Source organism: Nilaparvata lugens, chromosome X (assembly GCF_014356525.2).
Source record: "Nilaparvata lugens isolate BPH chromosome X, ASM1435652v1, whole genome shotgun sequence".
Taxonomy (NCBI): Eukaryota; Metazoa; Arthropoda; class Insecta; order Hemiptera; family Delphacidae; genus Nilaparvata; species Nilaparvata lugens.
Genome location: NC_052518.1, coordinates 97963497 through 97988885, shown reverse-complemented (window position 1 = coordinate 97988885; position 25389 = coordinate 97963497). Strand labels below are relative to the sequence as shown.

At 33.5% G+C, this 25389-nt stretch overlaps 1 protein-coding gene across 1 annotated transcript; it reads left to right on the top strand.

Moving 5' to 3' along the window:
- Positions 1–1806: 1806 nt before the first annotated feature.
- LOC111050427 lies at positions 1807–23158 on the top strand. Its single transcript, XM_039442785.1, has 2 exons — positions 1807–2199; positions 23016–23158. Exons 1-2 carry the CDS (start codon positions 1839–1841, stop codon positions 23063–23065), a joined length of 411 nt encoding a protein of 136 aa, XP_039298719.1. The 5' UTR covers positions 1807–1838; the 3' UTR covers positions 23066–23158.
- Positions 23159–25389: the final 2231 nt, after the last annotated feature.

Below are 25389 nucleotides of genomic sequence, written 5' to 3'. Positions count from 1 at the left end.
GACGCGGCAACACTCCCCTCCATCTATTGCTGGCAATGCTCCAAGTAGTGTACTGGTCAGCAGGTATATTGGTTTGTGTATGTTACAGAGATGTTTCCATCACAAGAACATGAAGCAAAATGACACGACGCATCCAATAGTGCGCAGGATGTCCGTCTGTGTCTATGCTACAAACTGTGGAGGGAGAAATGGGTTTCTCCTCTTCATGTTAAAAGTAATTTATCTCGCACTTTAGAGAATTCATTAAGAGAATATCTCCGCATAAGGGAAGAATCGCACATTAAAGCGGTTGAAACAGCAATCGATGAACTGATACTCTGATGGTATGGGCATCTCCTGAGAATGGATGAAAACAGAAAGCCTCGCCAATACATGGAGGCCAGGGCACTAGGCAGACGACCGGCTGCTGGCTGCGGACAGAGAGCAGTGGAGAAGATGGATCCGAGGCGACCACCCAACGCTGTCAAAACGCCACATTGGGATAGATAAAGAGGAGGAAGAATCAAAACTTGCAATTAAATGTTGACAGCTAATGTTCTCTTCTGTATTACAGGACAGCAAGTGTCAGAGCTAGGGCAGGAGACACTCTTATTACCCTTATTACACTATAGACGGACATCAGACTACAGTGAGGTTCACATTATTGACCGAGCGAAGTGAGGTTTAAGATTCAAGTCGACGGTTTGGCATTTCTCTTAATGTTTAAATGTTTATATGTTGCGCATTTACGGCGAAACGCGGTAATAGATTTTCATGAAATTTGACAGGTATGTTCCTTTTACAAGGTTTTTGGAAATTTTGCATTTCAAGATAATATAAAAGGAAAAAGGAGCCTCCTTCATACGCCAATATTAGAGTAAAAATCAGACTTTACAACTATTCATCATAAATCAGCTGTCAAGTGATTACACAGATGTGTGGAGAAGACAGTCTATTGCTGTATAAAGTCTAAAGTTTCAATCAGGAATCTCAAAGTCTCATCCACAAGAATACTGCGTGAGGTCTACTGTTCACAGAACTACTAGTAATAATAGTGGGAAGAAGATAGAACACTGTTGATTCTCTACCTTTTCACTGCCTTCTATAGATAATAGATGCTACCAGTTTTTTTTTCGTGAATCCACAAAATATCAGATTTTCCAAAAAAATATAATTTAATTTGAAAGATTTATATTTTTTATTACATTGGAAATGATGAATCGGGTTTCAATTAGCACTATAATCACTCTTCAGTTCGGCAGTTGAATTTGGCGAAATTAGAGAAAAATAAAAAAGAACTGAATATCCGGAAGAAGGAATAGGTTGGCAGGGACAGTGAGGCACCAGGGGTCACAGTTGTCACTAGCTTGAGGCACCAATGGTGTCCTAATGGTGCACGGGCTGGTGGCATGATCGAGACACCAGCCAAACACCAAAAGCTTGTCTCTATTCCCCATTGTAATGAAGTGATACCATGCGACCCGCTGGTGTCCTAATACAATACAATATGGACCTGAAATAGAGTTGAAATATTAACTCTCTATTAGTTCTAGTTTTGAAATAATGAAAAATTCAATATTTTAACAGAACTGTAAGCACTATAAATAATTAATATAAATCCAAGTTTAAAAACATTTACTTATTCTAGTAAAATGAATAGCTTCACTAGAACTGTAAGCACTATAGATAGTAGTCCAAGTTTAAAAAATTCACTCATTCTCATAAAATTATATGAAAGGAAAAAGTCGATCAACATTTTTGGGGGGCTAAGCCCCTCTTCGGCCCCCTATGAATGTTGTGAGGAGGTTGGCAGCGCCATATGAATCTAGTTGGCAGCGCACTAGCGCTCCTCAGTTTTTATGGCTCATTACGCCTTTAACCGGCAACCAGTCAACACACGTCTCTCAACTCCGTGTAGTTTTGCGCGATACAATATGCGTCCGGCTGCCACGAAATCAAACCAGGGAGAGGACATCACTCTGCAAGAGGTCCGCCAAGGAGATCGAGCCATGGTGATCCCGATCGAAAACCAACAACGAGAAGCTGATCAAGAAAATGCTCCGGGAGCAGCAATTGTTCGTCCATTGAACTACGCCGCAGGACACTCAATGCAGGATAGCCCTATCTGGATGCGCCATCTAGACTTTGCTTTCTGGCTTATGATCGTCATCTTGATAATCTACCTGATCTGCATCATCGTCGTCCTGGTATCGACTTATGGTAAGTCAATTTATTGTTGATTATAATTATTAAAAATTAAGACATTGATGTTGTCAATACAGAAGCATTAATTTAGTTAAAACTAATTAATTGATTCAATCATATACCGTCGACCGGAGTGACTTGGTCCCACCTCGCGGAAAAAGATTCAAATCAGTTTATCTCCGATCTCTGTTATACGAAATCGATGTTTAACATTGATACCCTGATCATTATCTAGGCTCTACAATCGATATATTGTCCAATCTCGATATATTAAATTATCGACATAAAACCTAACTGCTTGCTTCATCTTGTGATTTTGTTGTCTGAAAACTTCTAAAAGACTTATGATATATATTTTTGTCTTTTTATTTCAATTGGTATATCCATAAAATTATTTATGTGAATTGGATAGGGTTCTGTTACTAGTTATATACATAACAAGGTCATTTTAGGTTAAACTTGGGGTGACTTTGTCCCAGTATAAAAATTGTGTTATTATGCAGGATATGATGCTAAAACAATTCGAAAAATGATAAATACCATGTATTCTACCTAATAAAACATAATAACTATTCGTCAGAATTCGTCAGAATTTAAAAAAAACAAGGTTTCCAGAGCCGAATATGATAATTTCTTAGAATTAGTTCAAAAATTAGCATTGGTAATCGTGAAAGTAGAAACGAGAGCAGTTACTATTAGCCAAATAAGTGATTCTTTAGGGCATCCGAAAATTCATGACTCATTACAGGACATAAGCAAATCTGTTCAGGAAATTAAAAATAAAGACAGGCCTATTACTTACGCAGACATGATACAACTACCGAAAAAAGCTACTTCAAGCGATCCCCAGTCCAATAATCAAGTCAGGAAAATCCTTCCAAAAGAACAGGTAGTCTTAATTAAACCCTCAAATTCCACCGGTAATGAGAAACAAGACAGTGAAAAAATAAAAGGAACACTGAAAACCAACATCGCGAGAAAGGATAACATTAAAATAAAAAAGACAGTACCCGTTAGAGGAGGAGGTTTACTCATTGTTCTGGATTCTCTAGAGGACAAAAAGAAATTATTGAAGAATAAAGCTGTAAATAATGATCAAATCAAGATAACTGAGCCCCAAAATAAAAAACCCAGGATAATTGTTAATGATGTTCCATCTGATCTCACTAACAAAGAGGTAACTGAAGAAATATATAACAAAACTTTTGTCAATTCAGGAATAGAAAAACAAAAATTTGAAGAAGGTTGCAAGCCATCATTCAAATTAGGGCCGAAAAACAAGGATTCCGTGCATTGGGTAGTAGAATGTGAACCCGAAATTAGGAAAGCAATAATTAATAAGAAAAAAATATTTATAGATATGACATCATGTCGAGTTAATGATTACCATGCAGTGCAAAGGTGCTATGAATGTCAAGTCTATGGGCACATCACAAAACATTGTAAAAAGGAAGAAGATATCTGTGGTCATTGCTCCATCACAGGACACAACATCAAAACCTGCCCTTCAATCGATAAACCTCCAGTATGTTTTAACTGCAAAAGAGCTGATAAACCCTCAGACCACAAAGTAAACTATCTAAAGTGTCCCAGCTATGTGAAAGCATTGCAACAATCAATTGATCGAACAAATTATGGAAGTGCTTAAAAAGATTAAAAATAGAATTTCCAGCTCAAAATCATCAAATAAATTCACAGCATCAAATATAAAAATAGATATTCAAGATTTCCTATCATCTATTAAAAAAACAGAATTAATAAAAGTCAGCGAAAAGTAGGACGTCTTTGATTTTCAGCTTTGGTCAATATACAGATTTTAATTTATCATTAGCTCGCTGGAATAAAAATAGTTTACGTATTTCAGAAGGCGTTGCACATTCAATCAAGAAGAAAACGCTGAGTCAAGATGAATACAATAGCTTACCTACTGTTTATTTACGGAACGTAAATAATAGCTCAATTCGTTTTCATCTTGTTAAAAATTCATTGACATTGATATTAGCGCAAAATAATAACAATGAGGCTCAATTAGGTATCCGTGACCTCTTACTGGTAATAGACGAATATGCATCGATAAATAAATACAACATTACGATTGGAATAGATTCTTTTGATATTGACTCCGAGTTTACATGCTTGGACATTTTAAGTTTAGTAATTAAAACTAAAAACCTGAATTATGTATTCTATTACAGAGAATAAACAATCTAAAGTTCTTGGATATACCACATGAAAACGATGGCTCTGAAGATTGTCCAAAAGGATACCTACCGTATGATTCTATTCTTTATGCTTATTTGAACAGTATGATAGAACTCAGGAACTTTATTCAACAGTATGATGTTCTGAATGCGGATTTATATAGGGGAGTACTATCATCACTGAATAGTAATATATCTTCTTCAGCAGCATGTATTCAAGAGATAAGGCGAAACGAGATGAACATCTACGACAATCGACTTAAGACTTTCCTGTGGCCGACATCCACTACATATCGAATGGGCTTCTGTTTTGAAAATGAAGGAAAATACGTACCCTACAATGAAACAACAAAGTCATTCTTAACTAAGGAAAAGTATATTCTAGTCAGTAGACACCCAAATCATGCTGAATGCTGAGCTACTGAAGAATATTCTAAAAGTTGACATCACAAATTGTAAGATGCCAAAAATAACTTGGATGGATGGAGTTCCAGGGTGTGGTAAAACTCACTTTATCCTTCAGCAACATACACCAGGTAAAGATCTCATTTTGTGTCAGACAAGAGCTGGAATAAATGAAATTAGGCAAGAGGTGAATAGAATTCACAAAAATAAATATGAAAGAATAATTAAACAGGATTATAGAATAGTTTCATCTTTTATAATAAACGGATCAAAAAAGCAGTACAAACGTGTTTTCATAGATGAAGCAGTATTAATGCATGCAGGTTTCGTGGGATTTGTCTCATCTCTCGCTGGTGCTTCTGAGATTATTCTGCTAGGTGATTCAAACCAAATACCTTACATAGAGAGAAGTAAATTAACAGCTGAATGGTCACACATTTCATCTCTCTGTGAGAAGAGAATCCATCAAACAGTAACTAGAAGGTGTCCAATAGACGTCTGCTACATCCTTTCCAGCTACTACCAGGACATTGGTACGAAAAATGAGGTCCTGTTATCCGTCAGACCTCCAATAACAAATGGAGAACTTGGACCACTTGAACCTAACACTCTGATTCTTACATTCACTCAGCTCGAGAAGAAAACAGTGCTAGAAGAGCTGCAATCAAAACTTCACCCTTCAATTAAAGTCCATACAATTCATGAAGCACAGGGCTTAACTCACAAGAATGTAGTTCTGATAAGGAACAATAAAAAACAACTTGGAATATATAACAGCACACAACATGTAATAGTAGCAATGAGCAGACACACACAAACCTTCAGATATATCACAACAGGGCAAGAAGATTTAGTGCTGACTCTAATTCGAAAACTAAAGGATGTTAGTGAAGAGTTTCTCTTAAGCTGGAATGAAAGAAACATGGAAGGGATTAATGAGAGTTTAAATAATGAATAACAACAACTTATCAAATTTGCTCAGCTTCGAGGATCTTGATTATTTTGAAGAAATAAACGATGAAGTGATCAACAACAGTCAACAACTTTGTGCAGCATTGAGTTCTTGTGATTTGAGCATCTTCTGTCTCAATATAAGGAGTATCAGAAGAAATTTTGATGAGCTGATGATTCAATTGTGCGACATTAATTTTTCTTTTGATGTTATTATTCTAACCGAATGCTGGATTAGGACTGAATTTGTACTCCAGTCCATTCGAGGATATGATGTTTTTTCCACCATAAACAACCCATTACAAAATGATGATGTAGTTGTTTATGTTAAAGATAGTATAAATGTACAATGTGTTGAGCTACATATTAACCAGGCAAATGTCCTACATATTCGGTTGGATGCAGCAGACAAAAAGTGGAACATCCTTGCAATATACAGATCACCGTCCTTCAATGATATTACAGATTTCCTGAGTGACTTAGAATCGATCCTGAATGAATTAAGAGGGCAACAAGTCATATGTGCCGGAGACATGAATATTAACACCCTTCAAATTCGTCTACATCATCAATTGAATGACTACTGCGATCTTCTAAGCGAGCATGGGCTCAGACTCTGCATTAAGCAAGCAACCAGAACTACAACAGAAACTGCTTCTTGCATAGATCACATTGCTACCAACTCCAGAGATAATCTTTTTCCAATCATTTATGAATCAACAATAACTGACCACTTCACCACAATTCTAGGAGTGCAACATATTTCGAGAAATAGTGCAAATGAAACTGGAACACATGAAATAAACGAGAAAATAGACATTAATAGCTTGAAGAATGAACTACTGAATGTGGAGTGGATTCATGTTTTAGAAGATAATAATTCAGATACATCTTATGACACCTTCTTATCAACTCTGAGACAACATATACAAAATAATATCAAGCAGCATCGGCGGCAGAAGAAGTACAAACCCATCAAACCATGGATCACCAGAGGTATAGTAGCAGCAATAAGAACCAGAAATCCACTCAACAAAAGAAGAAAGGAAGACCCAAACAACATTAACTTAACCAACTTCTATCGTCGGTATAGGGATACACTCACAGCTTTAATTCATGAAACAAAGGACCAATACTATAGAGAAAAATTGTATGAAGCTGGAAAGGATAATAAAAAAATGTGGAAAGTAATCAAAGATGCTACTGACTCTAAATCAAAAACAAAAATGAAATTGAATGCTATTAAAATAGATGATAGGATTTTCAAACTAAAGGAAAATCCAGAAACTGTGCTCAACCACATGAATAACTTTTTCACAAATGTAGGTGAAGAAATGGCGGAGACAATAATAGATTCCTTAAGAAAACCACTGGACCAAATCATATCCCAATATAAACCTGTTACAAGAACTCTACACTCCATCTACTTTCACCCAGTAACTGAAGATGAGCTTCTTGAAGCTATTAGTAGTTTGCGAAATGACAGTGCTCCAGGACTTGATGGAATCAATAATAGAACATTGAAGTCGATAAAAAATGTAATTGTAAAACCATTAATTCACATATTTAATTTAAGTCTGTCAAAAGGAATTTTTCCAAAAGCTATGAAAGAGACATGTGTTAGACCATTACATAAAGGAGGCGACAAAACAAATGCCACCAATTACAGGCCTATTCCACTTATAAGCAATATTTCTAAGATTTTGGAAAAACTGGTAAAGAAACGTCTTATGAATTACATGGAAAAAAACAACTTACTATCTAGGAATCAATTTGGTTTTCGTGAGGGGAGGAGTACAGAAGATGCGGTATTAGAATTGTCAAATTTTGTCACAGATAAGCTAGAAAATAACAAAAAATGTGCAGCAGTGTTCCTGGACCTAGCAAAAGCTTTTGACACTGTTAATCATAGTTTGCTGCTGAAGAAATTAGAAGCCATGGGAATTAGAGGAGTTCCTCTAGCATGGTTTAGATCATACCTCTGTGTCCGGCGTCAAAAAGTCAAAGTTGAAGAACATCTCAGTTCAGAGGAAACGATGAAGTTTGGGATTCCCCAAGGAACAGTTCTTGGGCCAATTCTGTATTTGGCATATGCAAATGAGCTATGTTCAATTAAGATAAGAGGAAGAGTAATAGCTTTTGCTGATGATACGTGTATACTATTTGAAGGAAACACCTGGGAGGAAGTTTTTAATCTGGCACAGGAAGAATTGATCAAAGTCGATAAATGGTTAAGAGAAAATTTGCTTACAGTAAATGCAACAAAAACGAAATTTTTAGCCTTTTCTCTGACAGAACGGACGAGACCACCGGATTCTTCAATAATCCTGCATCACTGTGGAAGCACCAACAACCCGTGTGATTGCCCTTCAATTCAACAAGTCAATGAAATAAAATATTTAGGAACAATAGTGGACAACAAATTCAAATGGGCCAAGCACATTAATCTATCAATTACCTGGATCAGAAAGCTTCTCTACAAATTCTATCAACTCCGTAGAATCCTCAACTATGAGACATAAAAAACTGTTTATTTTTCTTTAGTGCAATCAATTTTAAGATACGTCATAATTATCTGGGGAGCTACGAATTTTACACATGTTGAACCTCTCTATAAACTTCAAAAACGAATACTAAAAATAATAGGCTTCAAGGAGAATCAATTCCCCACGAACATTCTTTTCAAGGACAGTAAAGTACTGAGTGTAAGACAACTCTATATCCAGGCTATCATCACGCGAATGAGGAGAAACAACGAACACATAAGACTGGCAGATCATAACCATCAAACAAGGCAGAGAAACACGTATTCAATAGTACCAAGGATGAACACTACATTTGGGCAAAGAAACTACACATATTTGGGACCAAAAATTTATAATTCAATACCAAGTTACATTAGGGAAGAATTCAATAGACACAGGTTCAAGAAAAGTTTATTTTCCTGGTTGTTGATATTGGAGTGGAAAATTGTGAAAATTTAGTTAGACTGTAAATATTGAAACTATTTATCCTTCATTCCACTCTTTACTGTTTTTCATTTTTCTAAAAATAACCTTTCTTATTATTATCCTTAATAGAACATTAATATTTATTTACTAATTCCATAATTTTGTTTGTTTGTATTATACATTTTTACTAATTTTATTATAAAAAACTTTAATCCCATATCAGTGAATGAAGTTTGTAAATAGTAATTATTACACGCAATAAGCAACTAATTACTTATACCCCAACACATATAATATATAGTGGGGTGTATATTTATTCATTGAAATTATCATTTATTCATTGTTGAAACACTGCTGATTTATGTAGTTATATTACAATACTATATTATCAATATTCTAATGTTGCATTCAATCTTCATTGTAATTAATAAGTTTTCATAATATGTGAAATTTGTTGCATAATTGGCTGTTGTACTGTAATTTATTGTAGATTCGTGTAAGAACCAGAATGTATTGTAACTTACTTGAATAAATAAATTTGAAATTTGAAATATTCACCTTTCTTAACCCTCAACTGGTATGGTGTCTTTGGGGTCACACTCAAGGTATGGTTGGGTCAAAAATGACCCCAAATTTAAAAAAATAAAAAAATACTCTTAGATGTATAATTAAGTCTTTATATTTAAAATCAAATAAGAACATAGTCTACTTGTTGTTCCAAGACCATTTACAATATGAAATTACAGTTTAAAAAATATTTATATTGAAAAAATCTGAAGCATGTCAAGAATGTGCAATACTATTTTTGAAAAAATAAAAAAAATACATCCTGTTGAACAAAAGTCTCTTCTGTGCTTTTATGTCATAGAGTATGAGTCCATCTCCAAAAAAAACTGTAATAACATAGTTTTTATCAGTTCACAAAAAAACTGACATAGGTGAAAGATATGTATTGAAAAATTTCATAAATCTTACATTTTGTATGGAAATGTTCTCTCTACTTGTGTAAATCCCAGTTTTTTCATTGAATATAATATCCCTGATGTTCTCTTTCTGTGTTACATTATTTTTTATAAAAATCTTTTACACATTTTTTATAGATAATTGAATTTATAGTTTCACAGATTGAATCCCCTTTAATGGTATGGCTGGGTCAAATGTGACCCAGCCAACGATTATTTTTTTGTTTCTGAACTTATCTTTCTGTAGAATTGTATTAGGGCCCAAAAATCATTCACCTTCATGAAAGAAGTAATAATATTATCAATAATAATAATAATTACACAAAAGCCAATCAAATTTAATTGGTATAAAATTACATCATTTGATGGAACCAATGCAACAAAATCCCAATATATGGTGATTATGAGGTAATTATATCATTATGTGATATATAAGTAAGTAAGTAATTGATTAAGTAATAAGTAATATATTATGGTAATTACGGTGATTGAATTTAGTTGGCCTTTGTGTAATTATCTGTAAGAATAACTATTGAAAGTATGGTTGGGTCAAACGTGACCCAGAAATTGAAAAACCGAATTCACTACTCACGGTATGGCTGGGTCAAAACTGACCCAAAACGCTAATAAATCGCAAACTACACGCACGAGCAGTTAGAGCATACTGGCAATTTGTAGTGCTGGCGGAAGTAGGAGAATACAAGGGGGGAGAGGGCGATCAACAGGATTATTCCTGCAAAAGATAAAAAAGTCTAGTCGGCTGGGTCAGTTTTGACCCGACCATACCAGTTAAGGGTTAAAATTAATACGTTCTCAATATTCATTTTTTGCTGATTCTGTAGCTGGAGCCAACATGCCTCGATGCTACAAAAGATTTTTAGGCAGCAGAAACTAAAATATTTTTAAATAAATAATTTGTAATAAAGTGGATTTCATTTATTTTAATGTAATTATTTATTTTAAAGGTTAACAGTTGGTTTCACTTTGCATAACTCTTGAAAATTAACTATTTTTTCATATATTTTTCAAAGTGAGACAAAGTCACCCCAACCCCTGGTTGACATTGTCTCTTATTTTCAAAGAAATTTATATATTTGTTTAAGTTGAGAAAAATTCAAACTTTTTATAATGGAAAATAATCTTCAAACATTGCAGAATACAATAAAAAATATTGCAAAAAATGTGTTTCAACTTAAGTATTGATTGCAAGCAGTTTAAAATCTCAACTCCCCAAAATTGGGTCAAAGTCACCCCGTTTTACCGGTACGTGAGAATATAGTGATATTGACAACTTCAATGTCTTATTCTTCTTATTAGGCCTTATGTGTGCATCAGGTTTCTAATATTAGTCTGATAATCGTCCGTGGGTGCTGGGAATCATTATAATATACCACATCATCTCTTCATCCACAACGAGAAATAATTTTCATCAATTAACACCAATTTTATTCTGAAGAAACTGCCCATATTATGTAAAAATAGACGATGCCCTTGTCCCTTGGCTATGAATAACAACTGGAGAATATTAAATTATTCAAAAATACGATGAAATTACGAATAAAATAGACTTAATTCACTTATGACAGACAGTATGTGATGATGCATAGTGGGATAGTATAAAAATATGATAACATTACTGTGATTGTTAGTATGCAGAATAACTGTGATTAAGGGAGAGATAATAAATTTCGACAGTTTTAGACAAATTCTGACATTTCTAGAGTACGGTATAAAAAATATATAATATTACTTTTTATATAAACTTAAACTTGATAGTGTTACTGTGATGCATGCAAATTATGAGAGCTTATTGGACCGACAGTTTCAGGTGAATTCCGTACCACTTGTGGAATAATGCCCCTATTAAATGATCCCGTATGATCAATAGCAGGTTGGATGACGTTTAACTTAATCCAGGATTGAATCAAGCTTTGATTGCATTTATTATAATGTGTTATATTCACTATTTAAACCATTAACTGATCCAATTATGTTTCAACTAGGATACTGCCCAATGCCTCACATTTCCAACTAAACATTGCAATTCGATGATAACTAACATGCAAGTAATTCAAAAGTTGGCGTTCTTTTTATTTTTCATTGAACAAAGGTTTTCAATATTAGTCTCATGGTGATGGAAATGATTATAGTTATAGAGACTTGGATATTATGTTATTCACATCAAAAGTTGACAGAATTTTCGTAATGAAATTACTGTACTTATTTTCCAACTCATAATATACTTTTCGTACATGAAAGAATAAAACATAAACAATGAATGGATCATAATATTGAAATAAGGTGATCCTACCATTGCAGGTGGGATACGAGATTGAATATTGTATTACAAAAACTTGTTACTCTCCAGTTTTGTTTTAAACGAAATTTTTAATAATTATTGGTGACAATAGCCTATTCTTTCACATGAATCATGAGAACGTTCAGACCTCGATCACCAAAAACCATCTATCTAGTAGTAGCCTAACATTTTATTACATGTTATTTACTTCAGAAGTTAGCAGAGCTGTCGGAACGGAATTATTTTTCATCAGAATTATTTTCCGTTTGATTATTATATTACATTATGTGTTGTGATTCAATACAGAATAAATTACTCATTTATTCATATGCAAATACAATTCAGGTAAAAACAACAGGCATTTACCCAAAACTGCTTCAAACCTTAATAATTATCAATTATTATTAAACGAAAATCCAAATTAAATGTTGTAAATCACCCCGAAGACTTCTGCTACTGCAAATATTGAGAACAGGATTAACAGCTAGATGGAAATTCGATGGGAGGTTATATTCAAAATTTTTTTCCAGCCCCGTAATCGAACCTGGTATCTCATAATTGCTAGTCAGGTATGCTCACCCTTACACAAACTAATTGCCGGATCGTAATTAGCATTTTCATAAATGCAATCTCTCATTAATTTTCATCTACAGACTTATTAATACAAAAGAACTACTATCGCCTTTCAATATGTTTCCTGAGTCAGTGTTCACCCTTCTCTCAAAAGTTATTCCTCTCACGATTTTTTTCAATTAGAAATAATGTATTAGAAAAAAAAGTTGTAGGAGGGTGATTTAGAATTCTAATGAGGGATTTTTGAGTGTTTGGAACGATCTTATTCACGAAGTGTATTACACACTAACTTTACATGTTATGTACACCGAAATATCACATACAACATGAACATATTCTACATTCACATACCGTACTCTTCAGATTTGATCAACAGCTGCATGCTCAACATTTAGATCAGAAATGTTCAGGTCTCATGTTAACAAATATTCTACATAAGTATGGTACCTTACTATCTTAAAGCACCCAACTATAGCTGTAATAAACAATCACCAAGCTTTGATAAACTATACACTAGAATAAACAATCCTTCAAATATATTTTGATTGCATGGCAAACTACAATCATTAACCTTGGATTTTTTGGAGTACAGTACAATCATATTGAAAATAGGGCAACCGACCTGGGATTTTTTTAGATTCAACCCACAGAAATATTTGTTCAGTGTAGTTTGCTTCAATGGATGTAAAGATAGTTTTTTGAACATTATGTAAATATCGCAATTGAAAATAGAATTTGTGAACAATTTTCACGAGTTCAATAGACTCGTAACAATGTTGTATGTCACCAACGTTTTCCAAATTAATTTAAAATATCTTCGACTATCAACAGTGCAAATTTATTGGCAAAGTGCAAACTCATTACTTGTTCCAAGATAATAAAGTCAGACGAGACAGGATGTGAATATTCTTATTGCATAAACGATCGTTATTTTGTCCATAAAAAAATTCCGGGTGTGCATTGTGGACTGTTCTACACTGATTGTAGTGAACAAATTTTTATTCATCTCCGCAGCTAATCATTGTTTGCTTTTCCCAAACATAATTCCATATTGGGAAGCTAATGAGTGTTTATTCTTGATTTTGTATTGAGATATTATTCTACTTCAATTTACGGCTTTTTAATTCAGGCTTTAGATGATTAGATTGACAAAATTAACTAAATCAGTATTGAATAATATTTAATAATATCTGATTCAATGCAAGATCCTATAGTGAGGTCCACGGTATAATAACAGTGGAGAAAGATAGGAGAACAACGTTGCCGATCCTCTGTCTTGTCAATGCCTCCTGATACAGGTTTATTGATGTGATAATAATCAATATTATTATTAACTATAATTTATTATAATTATTATATTATATAATAATAATTAATAATTATAAAAATAATCAATTATATTTTATTAAGCAATAAATTATAATTTTCATAATAAAGATGTAATATTTTGTTAATTAATTATTAATTCTACATTGTTAAAAGCCGATCTGGCAACAGAGCAAAGCGAGAAAGAGTTAGCTTTGTTGAATGATAGACAAGGATAGCAATACCATTGCTAATCAAACACTGTCATTATGACGTGGATCTCGCTGTAGCAGAACAAGTATTAACAACTGCAAGACTTATCATTTGCTCAAGGATTTTTCAGAAACATCTAACTACCCCATACTTGTATATATCTAGAACTAGCACTTGATTATACAACTGAATTTTAGTAATAGTTAGAACTAATGACCAGTTGTCAGCCACTAGCTTCTTTCTAGTTTCTCTTCAATTTTCCTAAATAAATTACCATTATAACGTGGACCTCACTATAGATTTGGCAACTGCCAGTTTATTAAATAAAATGTTAGAAGAGATGGAGTGTTTTAGGAATTTGGGTGTCTTTTATAGTACTGGTTTCTCATTCACCAGACATATGGGCTTTTGTGTATATTAGCAATCCAATGTTATATTTTTCTGCCTGCTCTTCCCACATCTTCTATTATCCTACTTTCTGTTCAAACATTTTTTGCGCAAGTTTACGTGGCCTGTTTGGTTTCAAGGAGAGGGTTTTGATAATATAACTGTAATGCAGCTCGAATAGATGATGGTGTAAATTATACTTAACGATTTCCACGTACATAATATAACTGGGTGTAGAAAATAATTTCTTGATAAACCCCTAACTACTATCCAGCGTCTATGAGACGCCACAGGAAAAGTGTCCATTGTTTCCTCAACCTTCCCATCACCGGTCTGGCCCAGTAGCTGGCAGTTGACCAGAAATACGTCTATACATCTATTAGACGCCACGATAGTGTTTGCGTGAGTTTTTATTTAGAATGGTGTGCCTATCAGACGTGCGATAGTGTTGACGTTACATTTCATTACAACAGTGTTTTGCACAATGGATCACCAACCGAATTCATCTTTTATTGAGAATCCTTCAGCTTCTGGGACTAATCCTCATTCACGGCAGCTGAGACAACGAGTGTCTATTGTCGACAAACGATATGAAGAGTCAGTAGAGCATAATTATGCTGAGTGAGATCATTGGAGGAGATGAAGAACTTTCAGGCTTTGGAAGTGGAAATAGCATGTAACAGTAACTCCTGAAGTAGTATATAATCTTGAAAGAGAAATTATGTCTGAGAGACGTCACGATAGTATTTATATTAGTTTTTATAGCTCATGTAAATTCAGTTTTTTTTTTTTGGTTGTTTTGAAATGAAAAAAAGAATAGTAAAATTATGTAGTTACTATGAAAACCCCTTGAAGTCATAAAATTGAACTCATGAATTCAATGCAATTCAATTCAGTTTATTTCCAAAAAAAACATAATACACGAATTGTTACATAATTAGCTTAATCAATTAGCTTCCACTTGTTACATAATTAGCTTAATCTGCTCATAGAAGAAAATAATAGAGAATACACTTATATTGTAGATGTACTATTTATATTCTGATTATAAAATAGATAATACATTGTGCTGATGTATATTCAAGAATGATAGTATGTAGGAATAAGTATACTTAATGCATTGATTGATTAATAGAATAAATAAAGAAGAAAAAACAATATTTTATTGAAGGCCGCAGTGGCAGGGATTCCAGAAATATGAATATTCCTAAATTGATGTATATTGATCATTTTTATTTGAACTACTATGCTTAGTAGTCAAACAAAAAATACTTGTCAAAAAAGTGTAATGATATTCTGTAAAATCAAAAATGAGAAACAAAGAGGTGTTTTTCATGGTCTAAAGTATTTTTACAGGTAAAGTTAAAGGTCAAAAAAGGTGCTATGTGCGACCCAATATTGTAAAACAATATATAAAGGTCAAAATCAAAGCCAGAAAAAAAGGCGTCTGATAGACGTCAGTGTTAGTGTAAGTTTTAACCACGATAGTAGACTAACTAAGGGTAAAGGCTCTGTAACCGTTGTACTTCTTCAAATTGATTATATCCACACATATGCCCACCATACATAACTCACTAGAGCTCTCACCACCGCATCAAACATTACCCAATTACTCTCCATGTTCATTTCATTTTGGTCCACAAAACAATCCACACATATTCAATCAAACTTTGCCACTGCTGACTCACTCTCTCTCTCTAGACTATCAAATTAATAAGACTTGTAAATTTGTATTTTCTGCCATGCATTCAATGAAGAAGGTGCAAGATATTCTTCCCAGAAAAATTAGATTGTTACTAGTCAAATCGCTCATATTCCCACATCTTATATACTGTATTGTAATTCTGTGCTCAATGATATGCAAGTAACCTTAAACGATAAACTTCAGCGATGTCAAAACTATTGCCTCAGGTTTGTTTACTCTCTACAACGACATGAACGAATCACTCAAGCCCATATTGATAGTTCAACTTTAAAGTTACCTGATCAGAGAATGCTTCGTATAATCAAACTTGTTAAAATATGGTGAACCAATCTATTTTAAAAACGATTTTAAATTTGTATCTGAAGGTAGGAGAATTGATGCTTCCCACACTAGAACAGGTGAAAATACTCTAAGAATTCCAAATCATTGAACAACTATTTATACAAAATCCTTCCTTGTTAGCGGTTGTCGTGCATGGAATGCACTCCCAAATCAAATTAGGTCCATAGAGAGTCGAGCGGGCTTCACCCGTACATTGAGACATTATCTTTTAGAAAAAATGGCTGAAACTGTCCAACCCTAGAGCAGCATGACATTCAATTAAACCTTCCTTAATACCTATTCTTATCCTCTATAATCATTTTCCTCCACTCCAAAGTAAAAATTATGGGTTTTCTCTTTTTTATTTCTTTCGTGTAAATTTAGCATAAAAATGTGTATTGGCTACATTTAAGATTGTTTCTTATTCTAACTCTTCCTCTAGTGGATTTTAGCAACCTTATTCTATATCCCTTCCCCTCTTTTTTGTATTATAATTTCGCCTTCATAATTCCCAATTAGAATTATTATTATTCCTCCATGAACTTTCATAATCATATTATCTTGATACTTACATGAACTAATATCTTTTGTACAATAATTTCCCTTAGTCATCAACATTATTTTTGAATTTAAATCTACAAATCTTTTTTCTAATAATAAATTTCACTCCCTCATTATTCCAATTAGTATATCATATTGATTTTCTAATTATTGGGAATTAACTTTTTCTTTATTTTTTCCCCTTATTATTATTTACTCTTTTCTGTTAATTGATTTATCGTTTCTATGATTTGGTTTTTACTTATTAATATTTTCTTCATTTTTTTCGCTTAGACATAATATTTCGTTTGAATTTTCAACTTTCTTTTTTCACGGTTAAGTGCTGAAGGGGAGGGTATCCTTGATACCCTCTCTGAGAATGGACTTCTTAAGGTCCAAACTTCACAGTTTCATGTGAAAACATTACAGTAGTATCTTAACTTTTGCATTTTTCATCATTATTCTTGCTCAATATTATTGTAGAACTCATCAGTTTAATATGATTCACCATGTCATTTTACCGCTACTGGTATTTATTTTTAACGCTAGAACGTAAGTTGAATTATGTTTTGTTAAACACATGAATAAAGGAATCTGAATCTGAATCTCTATAACGTTGTAGCGTTGCTGTGGTTTAGTTCGTTTTTTAAAGGATAGAATCCAATGTACGAAAGTAAATAATACAGTACACATAGCCCTTTTCTAACAGTTATCACAGGATTACCACAGGGCTCAGTGCTCTCAGCCTTACTATTTATTATATTTGTGAATGATCTGTGTGATGCTAAATTGAATGGGAAAATTTTTTGCTATGCAGATGATACAGTACTAGTTAGCTCGGGCAATTCATGGGAGGATTCGTTCAGCAAAATAAATGAGGATTGTAAGCTCCTCCAGAACTGGTATCTCAGAAATAGATTGGCAATAAATGTTAAAAAAAATAAATTCATCAATTTCTCTCTACGTACACCTAAAATTCTACCTCAACCCATAATTTTTCATTTAAATAGTTGTAGATTTTCCATGCCAATGTCCACCAATAGAACAAGTAGATGTCATTAAATATCTTGGAATCTTCATCTCTTGAATGGAACACCCACATAGCCACCTTGCAGGGAAATATTAATAGAGACCTATGTAAATTTTATCACTTAAGAGACCTGTGTAACACAAAAATCCTCCGCACCGTATATTTTGCTCTAATAAATTCTAAATTAGAATATGGCATTATATGCTGGGGTGGAGCAGCGGAAGTACATTTCAGTCCACTACAAAAATTACAAAAGCACTTTATTAGGATAATACTTTTCAAAAATCGAAGAGAGCCTTCGTTTCATTTGTTCCAATCACTGGGTATTTTCTCACTTCGACATTCATTTGCTTTTAAAGTATTAAGAATTTTTTTTTGCGTAGTGGTTATGATGGGTTTTTTAGACCTTGCTTTTCTGAAAGACGAAGAGAGGATTCCATCTCACGACTACCTAGAATAAACTTCAGTTTTTTTGCGAAATCATTTGTTTATCTAGGTCCAAAACTATATAACATTATACTTAATGATTGCAGGAGGAAAACCTACCTCCCTTACAAATTTTACGAAAATTATAAAACCTTGGTTGTTTCAACAACATGATTTAGACAGTTTACTTCAAGTTTTATCTTAACATGTCAGATTGTATTTTGAACTGTTTGAACTATGCTTCTGAATGTTTTAGTTTTGTTATTCGACATTCAATTTTTAACTCTAAATTTTGACTCTAAGTTTCGTTCTCTGTAAACAGTATTTTTCTTATAAAATTCTTATCATTGTACCGCAATGGCCGCAGATAATAATTGTTATTTATTTTATTTAGCAGTTCTTACCTCTATATTATGAAATTTATATATAGAATGAATGTAAACTGGCAGCGTCTATGAAAAATTGCTGCTAGTATAATTCTGAAACGATTATTGTATTCAACTGTTGTATTATTCAAAGGCAGAATAAAGTTCATTTTCATTTTGATATATATCACTATATAATGGCATTAGTATCCGAAACATGTCGTGATGAAATAACTCGAAAAGGGTAATCAGATTTATATTTTTATTTATTCAAATAAAGAACGAATGTTACGCCCAGAGACCACATAATACAAATCTCGGCATCAGTATGAGCGCTTCGCTTGTCTTGTTCTTCGGAAAGTATCAGGTGAACGGCTGATCTTAGAAAAAAAAGGTTCAAATAAACAATAATATTCATCTTTTTTATCTAAAACTTTCTCGCTCATGAAACTTGCCTGCCCTAAAGATGAAAGTTTTCCTCGCATACCAACTTTTTCATGTCACGTTTTTGAATATGCGAAAAACTTTCAACTTTTTTTACTCATTAAAGCTGAATAGATTAGAAACTTGTAATTTTAGTTACACCATTAGAATCAGTGATTCATTGGGTATAAGTACACCATATTTGAAAATTTTCACTCAATCCTAAGGGGGCTAAACGATGTTGCATTTGTAGCTCGGGCACTACAATTTTTAGCGTCTCTTAGCTGGATTTTGCGTTTCTATAGTCAGGTAGACGTTATAATGGCAGTGAAGAAAGATAGGAGAAAAACGTTGCCAATTCTCTCCATTTTGCCACTGACTGTACAAAGCTGTTACTCAATTCATCCCATTAAATTTAATCCAATAATAATTATCATTTTTTTGATAAAATAATGAATTTAATGTCAAATTGATCAAGAAAATATATTTTTTCATAATTTGATTCAAAAATTTTCTTCCATAACTGAGATCAGATTTTTATTTTTATACAAACCTGAAATGGCGGCTAATTAAAAAAGCTGTGATCAACCAATCAGAATTTCAAAACAACATAAATTAAGTTATTTGGTAGGTATTCTATTCCAATTTCTTTTAAAAATGATAGAAAAATAGAAATCCTTTTTAAAATAAGTAATTTCAATGGATTAATTTTGAAATAACTTTTCAATGTTATTTATACCGGTACGAGTAGGTCTAACCTATACGGGTAGGCTAACTGAAGCATGGATGAAGTCTAGGATGGTTGGTTATCAACTTTTAAAATGTCATTTCAGGTATTTTAATTTGTGTTTCTCATACGGTAATGTTTAAAAATTATTTCATCGTTCCAAAAATACATTTTGAATCAATTATACGACTTGTGTACTCAAGTATTTTGATAGAATGAAGAAAAATAATGGCGGCTGAGAATTTTTTGTTCAGTTTTGTACAGTCATTGTCAAAAGTAAATATAAAATATTCTGGCAAATAGACAACATTGCAAAGCGAGAGAGAGATAGTGCTATCTGTTTTGTTGTATGATAGAAAAGGACAGCAACAGTATTGTCAATCGTACACTGCCATTATAATGTGGACCTCACTATAGACCCAGCTATGATGGCCGACTTGGCTTCATGCTACAGAAATGCCATTGCTCTATTTTTTGTGCTATGTGGTCGCTGGTTACGCCTCAATATTTAATTTTTGTACTATTTCACCACTTCAATCTCCTCCCCAGTACCAACTCTCATGTCGGGCTGATTTCGCTCCTCTTTGCATCACCATTATCTTAGTTTTGTCTGTATTAACTGTTGTTAAGTCCCCAAGTCTGCTTCGAGCATACTATCATTTTTTGCAATGCTTTCGGCGTGGATGCGATCAGAAACAATTCAACCGCTAATTAGTCCTTTTTCCTGTAATATTCAATTCATCCACCCATATTCCTCCTTCCATAATATCAACAATTTTATCAATTGACAGGGTGAACAAAATCGGGCACAAAGAGCAGCCTTGTATAATCCGTTCTGTTTACGACATTGAATGCATTCATTACTCAGCCCATCATTCTTTATTATTGATTCACACAACAAGTTCGCCTACATCATCAAAAATTATAGGGAGAGAAAAAATAAGGTAACCTTGTGCTATTCCTCTCCCAAATTTAGATAAGGCTACACATAGTCCGAATTAGGTTAAGTCTTGTAGGTGTTCACTTCAGTTTTTCAGTTCTTAATTATTTCATATATTATTCTTATTCCGACCATTCTTACACCAAACAAACGCCCATGAATTTTTATATTATTTCTCGACAATATTCACAAATTTATCAGATAATACAATCTGAAACAACTTGTAAGTTGTAAGTACAACTTGTAAGTTGTAAGTACAACTTGTACTAATTTGGCCTTGAAGTCAATATACAAACAATATAAATTCATTATTATTAAACGAAAATCCCAATAAAATGCTTCAAATCACCCTGAAGACTTCTGCTACTGCAAATATTGACAACAGGGTAAACAGCTAGATGGAAATTCGATGAGCGCTACTATACAAAAACTATTTGTCAGCCCGGGAATCGAACCCAGTACCTCCTAATTGCCGGTCAGGAATGCTTACCCTTACACCAAACTGACAATCTCTGGATAGCATTGCTCATTTCATACGAAGCCATAGCGGCCAGCAAGTCTACAGATGGATTCAGTTTTACATTGATGATGCTGTATGAAATTAATATTTTATCAATTATACTGTATCCTTCCCTAGAACACGCCTGTTCCTGATTTATTATTTTATTCTTCTCCAACCATTCATTCAACCTATTTTCTGGCTGTTACACTCTCTAATACTGTATTTTTATGTATTTTCTTCTATTTGTTTGAATTTAATTGCCTAATGTACTTGTGGAGAAGACAAAATGGGGTTACCTGTTGTCTTCATAAATGAATAATAATAGCAGCACTGATAAAGCCTGGGTTTGACTAGTAGAGTTAGTGGACGAGTAACTGGCATACCAACTCTACCGAGTGCACACAATAAGTTTCGGTTGACGTGTGAGATTCTTTGAACCTTTGGATCTTTGAATCCGTCCCTTCAAAAACATACCGAGCTAACTCTACTCTACTTACTTGGTCGAGTAACTGTTTTCTCTACAATTGAGAGTAGTAGGTAAAGTGTGTTGTCCAGTGTAAAGAACTAACCTTAAAATGTCAATGATCGTTTTGGCACGACTCTACTTGCTCGTGACTGTTTTCATCAGCATAGTAGTCGTCGAGTAGAGGGAGAAGCGCCACGGAGAGTTCACAAGATAGTATTAGTACTTGCCCAGGGAAATCTGCCACTAATGTCACTAAAAATCGTAGTGCCCAAGCTACAAATCAACATCGTTTAGCCCCCTTAGGATTAAGGCTGTTTGGTACACTTTTTTAATTGAAATTGGATAATCTTTTTCAATATAATTGTTAAGATCATTATAAGAGTGAGAAAACGTGGAAACTGAAATTTTTAAGTGGTCTAATAAGCGAGTTGTTGAACTGCTAAACTCCGTTATTTTTCCAAATCATAAACGGTTTCGAATTTTCCATTGGAGTTTTTTTAATACATTCAGTATATCATTGTTCTAATATGCGATTTTCGCAATTTATTCCAAAATAAACAAGTTATCGAATTTACAAAAAAAATGTTAGTTTTTATTTATGAACAATATGGGGAATAAAATGTTTTTGTTTGGAAAGATACATTTTTTGAATTTTTAAGAGAAGTTCTGTTAATATAGTCAAGACCGTCTATGATCTGAAAAAAACAAGAGTTTAGCACTTCAAAAACCCATAACTCGTTTATTAGACCACTTAAAAATTTCAGTTGCCACTTTTTCTCAATCTTATAAATGATCTTTACAATTATATTGAAAAAGATTATCCAATTGAAATAAAAAAGTGTACCGACAGCCTTAAAGTCGGCAGGGCATGAAGCTCTCCGATTGGCTGATTGGGTTGTCGCCTGTAAAAACGCTTGATGTGGTCTGGCCCGATGGTGGTCTGGTGGTCTGAAAATCTAACTCTACTATAATGAAAACCTGGCTTAAGGAGAGTGAGAGAGGTTTTGTGTGTGTGTGAGAGAGAGAGAGAGAGAGAGACAGAGTGAGAGAGTGAGTGAGAGACAGCAAGAGAGCAGTCAAAAGCTCATGGTGAATAGCCAACATCGAGAATAATATGTTGTTTTTTTTGTATGTTTCAGAAATGCAGCAGACCATTATAATGCTGCTAGACCATCCTTCACTATATTAACAGCCGAACTAATAAACTAATTATTAACAACCTATCACTAATATCAAAACCCGAAACTTGTTCTGTATTGCAATAAATTTAGTTTGGACGATATCAAGTTGTTTTTATTCAATTGTGATATCCACCAGAACAACATAGAAAATAATTACGAATTCAAGGGCTGCTCATCTGCTATACGAGTTGATATGATAAGAAATCTCATAAGAATAATGTATTTTTATATACGGCTACTTGAATTGTTTAATTATTATAGAAATAACTGGCAATCTTATTAAACTTTTCTACACAAACACAACTAGTTTCAGCACTCATGTAATTTTTTACTTTCCTTGCCCTATTACCATAGGTAAGGAGAGTATTGCTTTCCAAAAAAATTTAAAGTACCCTAATTTCATGTTTTCTATACGTTTCAAGGTCACCTGAGTCCAAAAACATGATTTTTGGGTGTTGGTCAGTGTGTGAGGGTGTGTGTGTGTGTGTGTGTGTGTGTGTGTGTGTCTGTGAACACGATAACTCCATTCCTAATTAACCGATTGACTTGAAATTTTAAACTTAAGGTCCTTATACCATGAGGATCCGACAATAAGAAATTCAATAAAATTCAATTCAAAATGGCGGATAATGGCTAAAAAACCATGTTTTTCACGGTTTTCTCGAAAACGGCTCTAACGATTTTCTTCAAATTTAAACCCTAGATAGCTATTTATAAGCCCTATCAACTGACATGAGTCTCATTTCTGGGAAAATTGCAGGAGCTCCATAATATTCCTGAGAAGAATGAATTTTGTTAAATTTCTATCACGATTTTCTCAAAAATGACTTGATCGATTTTTTTCAAATTCATACCCTGTATAGTTATTCATCAGCTCTATTAACTCGCATGAGTCTCCTCCCTGGGAAACTAACAGGGGGTCCACCCCATCCCTGAGAAATTTACTTTGTAACCTCCTTCTCGTGCGTAAGGTAGGTAGGTAGAGCAGTTTATTCAAAAGAACACATGTCGATATTTTATTTGTAGAACAGCTGTTTTGACAACTTTTAAAAAATCTTCAAATTTCATAATTCAAACAAAGGAAAATGTACTCTGAACACAATAACAATAGTATAATCGTAGTTTTAATTATTTAGCCGCCAATCGGCATAATGTTATTCCCCTAAATTATCCTCGTTAATGAGGCTTATAAATCGATCAATGAGCAAGTAAAGTTGTGTGAGTGTACCACACCAGATTTTTATTTTTGTCAATTGAAAATGGCATGAGTGCTGAAACCAGTTGTGTTTGTATTAAAAAGTTTCAAAAAGAGTACTAGCTATTTCCGATAAGAATAATAATTTTTATAATAAGAATTGCGAAAATTTCTAGATTCCAATATCAGACATACATATTTTATTGATTGAATATTATATTCGAATGATAATTAATCCGTTCTTGGTTATCCATCTTGTTTTCACTATTATTATTAATATCGTATTTCAAAAAACTTTAAAGTGAAAAAATACTCACATTCTCTGATGTGGCGACGTCCGTTTCGAAAATGTGTGCGATACCAGCACGAAACGGGCGTCGCCACATCAAAGAATGTGAGTATTTTTTCACTTTGAAGTTTTATGAAATACGATAGTAATAATTTATTTGAAATTCGATTCAGTTGCAGCAATGATAACTGTAATTGAATAAAAACACACATATGTTGTCAAATTCTACACAGTTCTATTCGGTACACGACCATGGTTTCGTGACCACACCGGTCACATTTTCAAGTTGACTTGGTCGAATTTTTAATGATAACTGTATTGGAAAGTTGACAATAATATTGTAGATTGATTGAGGAACATGATTGCAACAACTTTCCGAGTTGAGAGGTTAGGCTAGAAGGCTATCTACCTGGTTATAGCAACGCAACAATATCAGCTGCTCTTTCCCAAAATACAGATTTGAATTATGTGTTCATTGATGGGTGATAGCAACACGACTAAAGCTGTAGCAAGTGGCGTGGTATCTAGCAATATTACACCTCACTCACCTATTCTTTTATTTTTATATTATTCTACCAACGACTATTGAATTCAGGTTTTAGTTGATAAGACTGATAAAATTACCGAAATCAGTATTTAATGATACAGTATTTAATAATATCTGATTCAATGCAAGATTCTATAGTGAGGTCCACGTTATAATAACAGTGGAGAAAGATAGGAGAACAACGTTGCCGATCATCTATCTGTCTTGTCAATGCCTTCTATAGACGGTAGCTGATGAAGGTTTATTGATGTGATATTAACTGTTCATTCTCGTTTGAAATAATCAATTATATTTTATTACT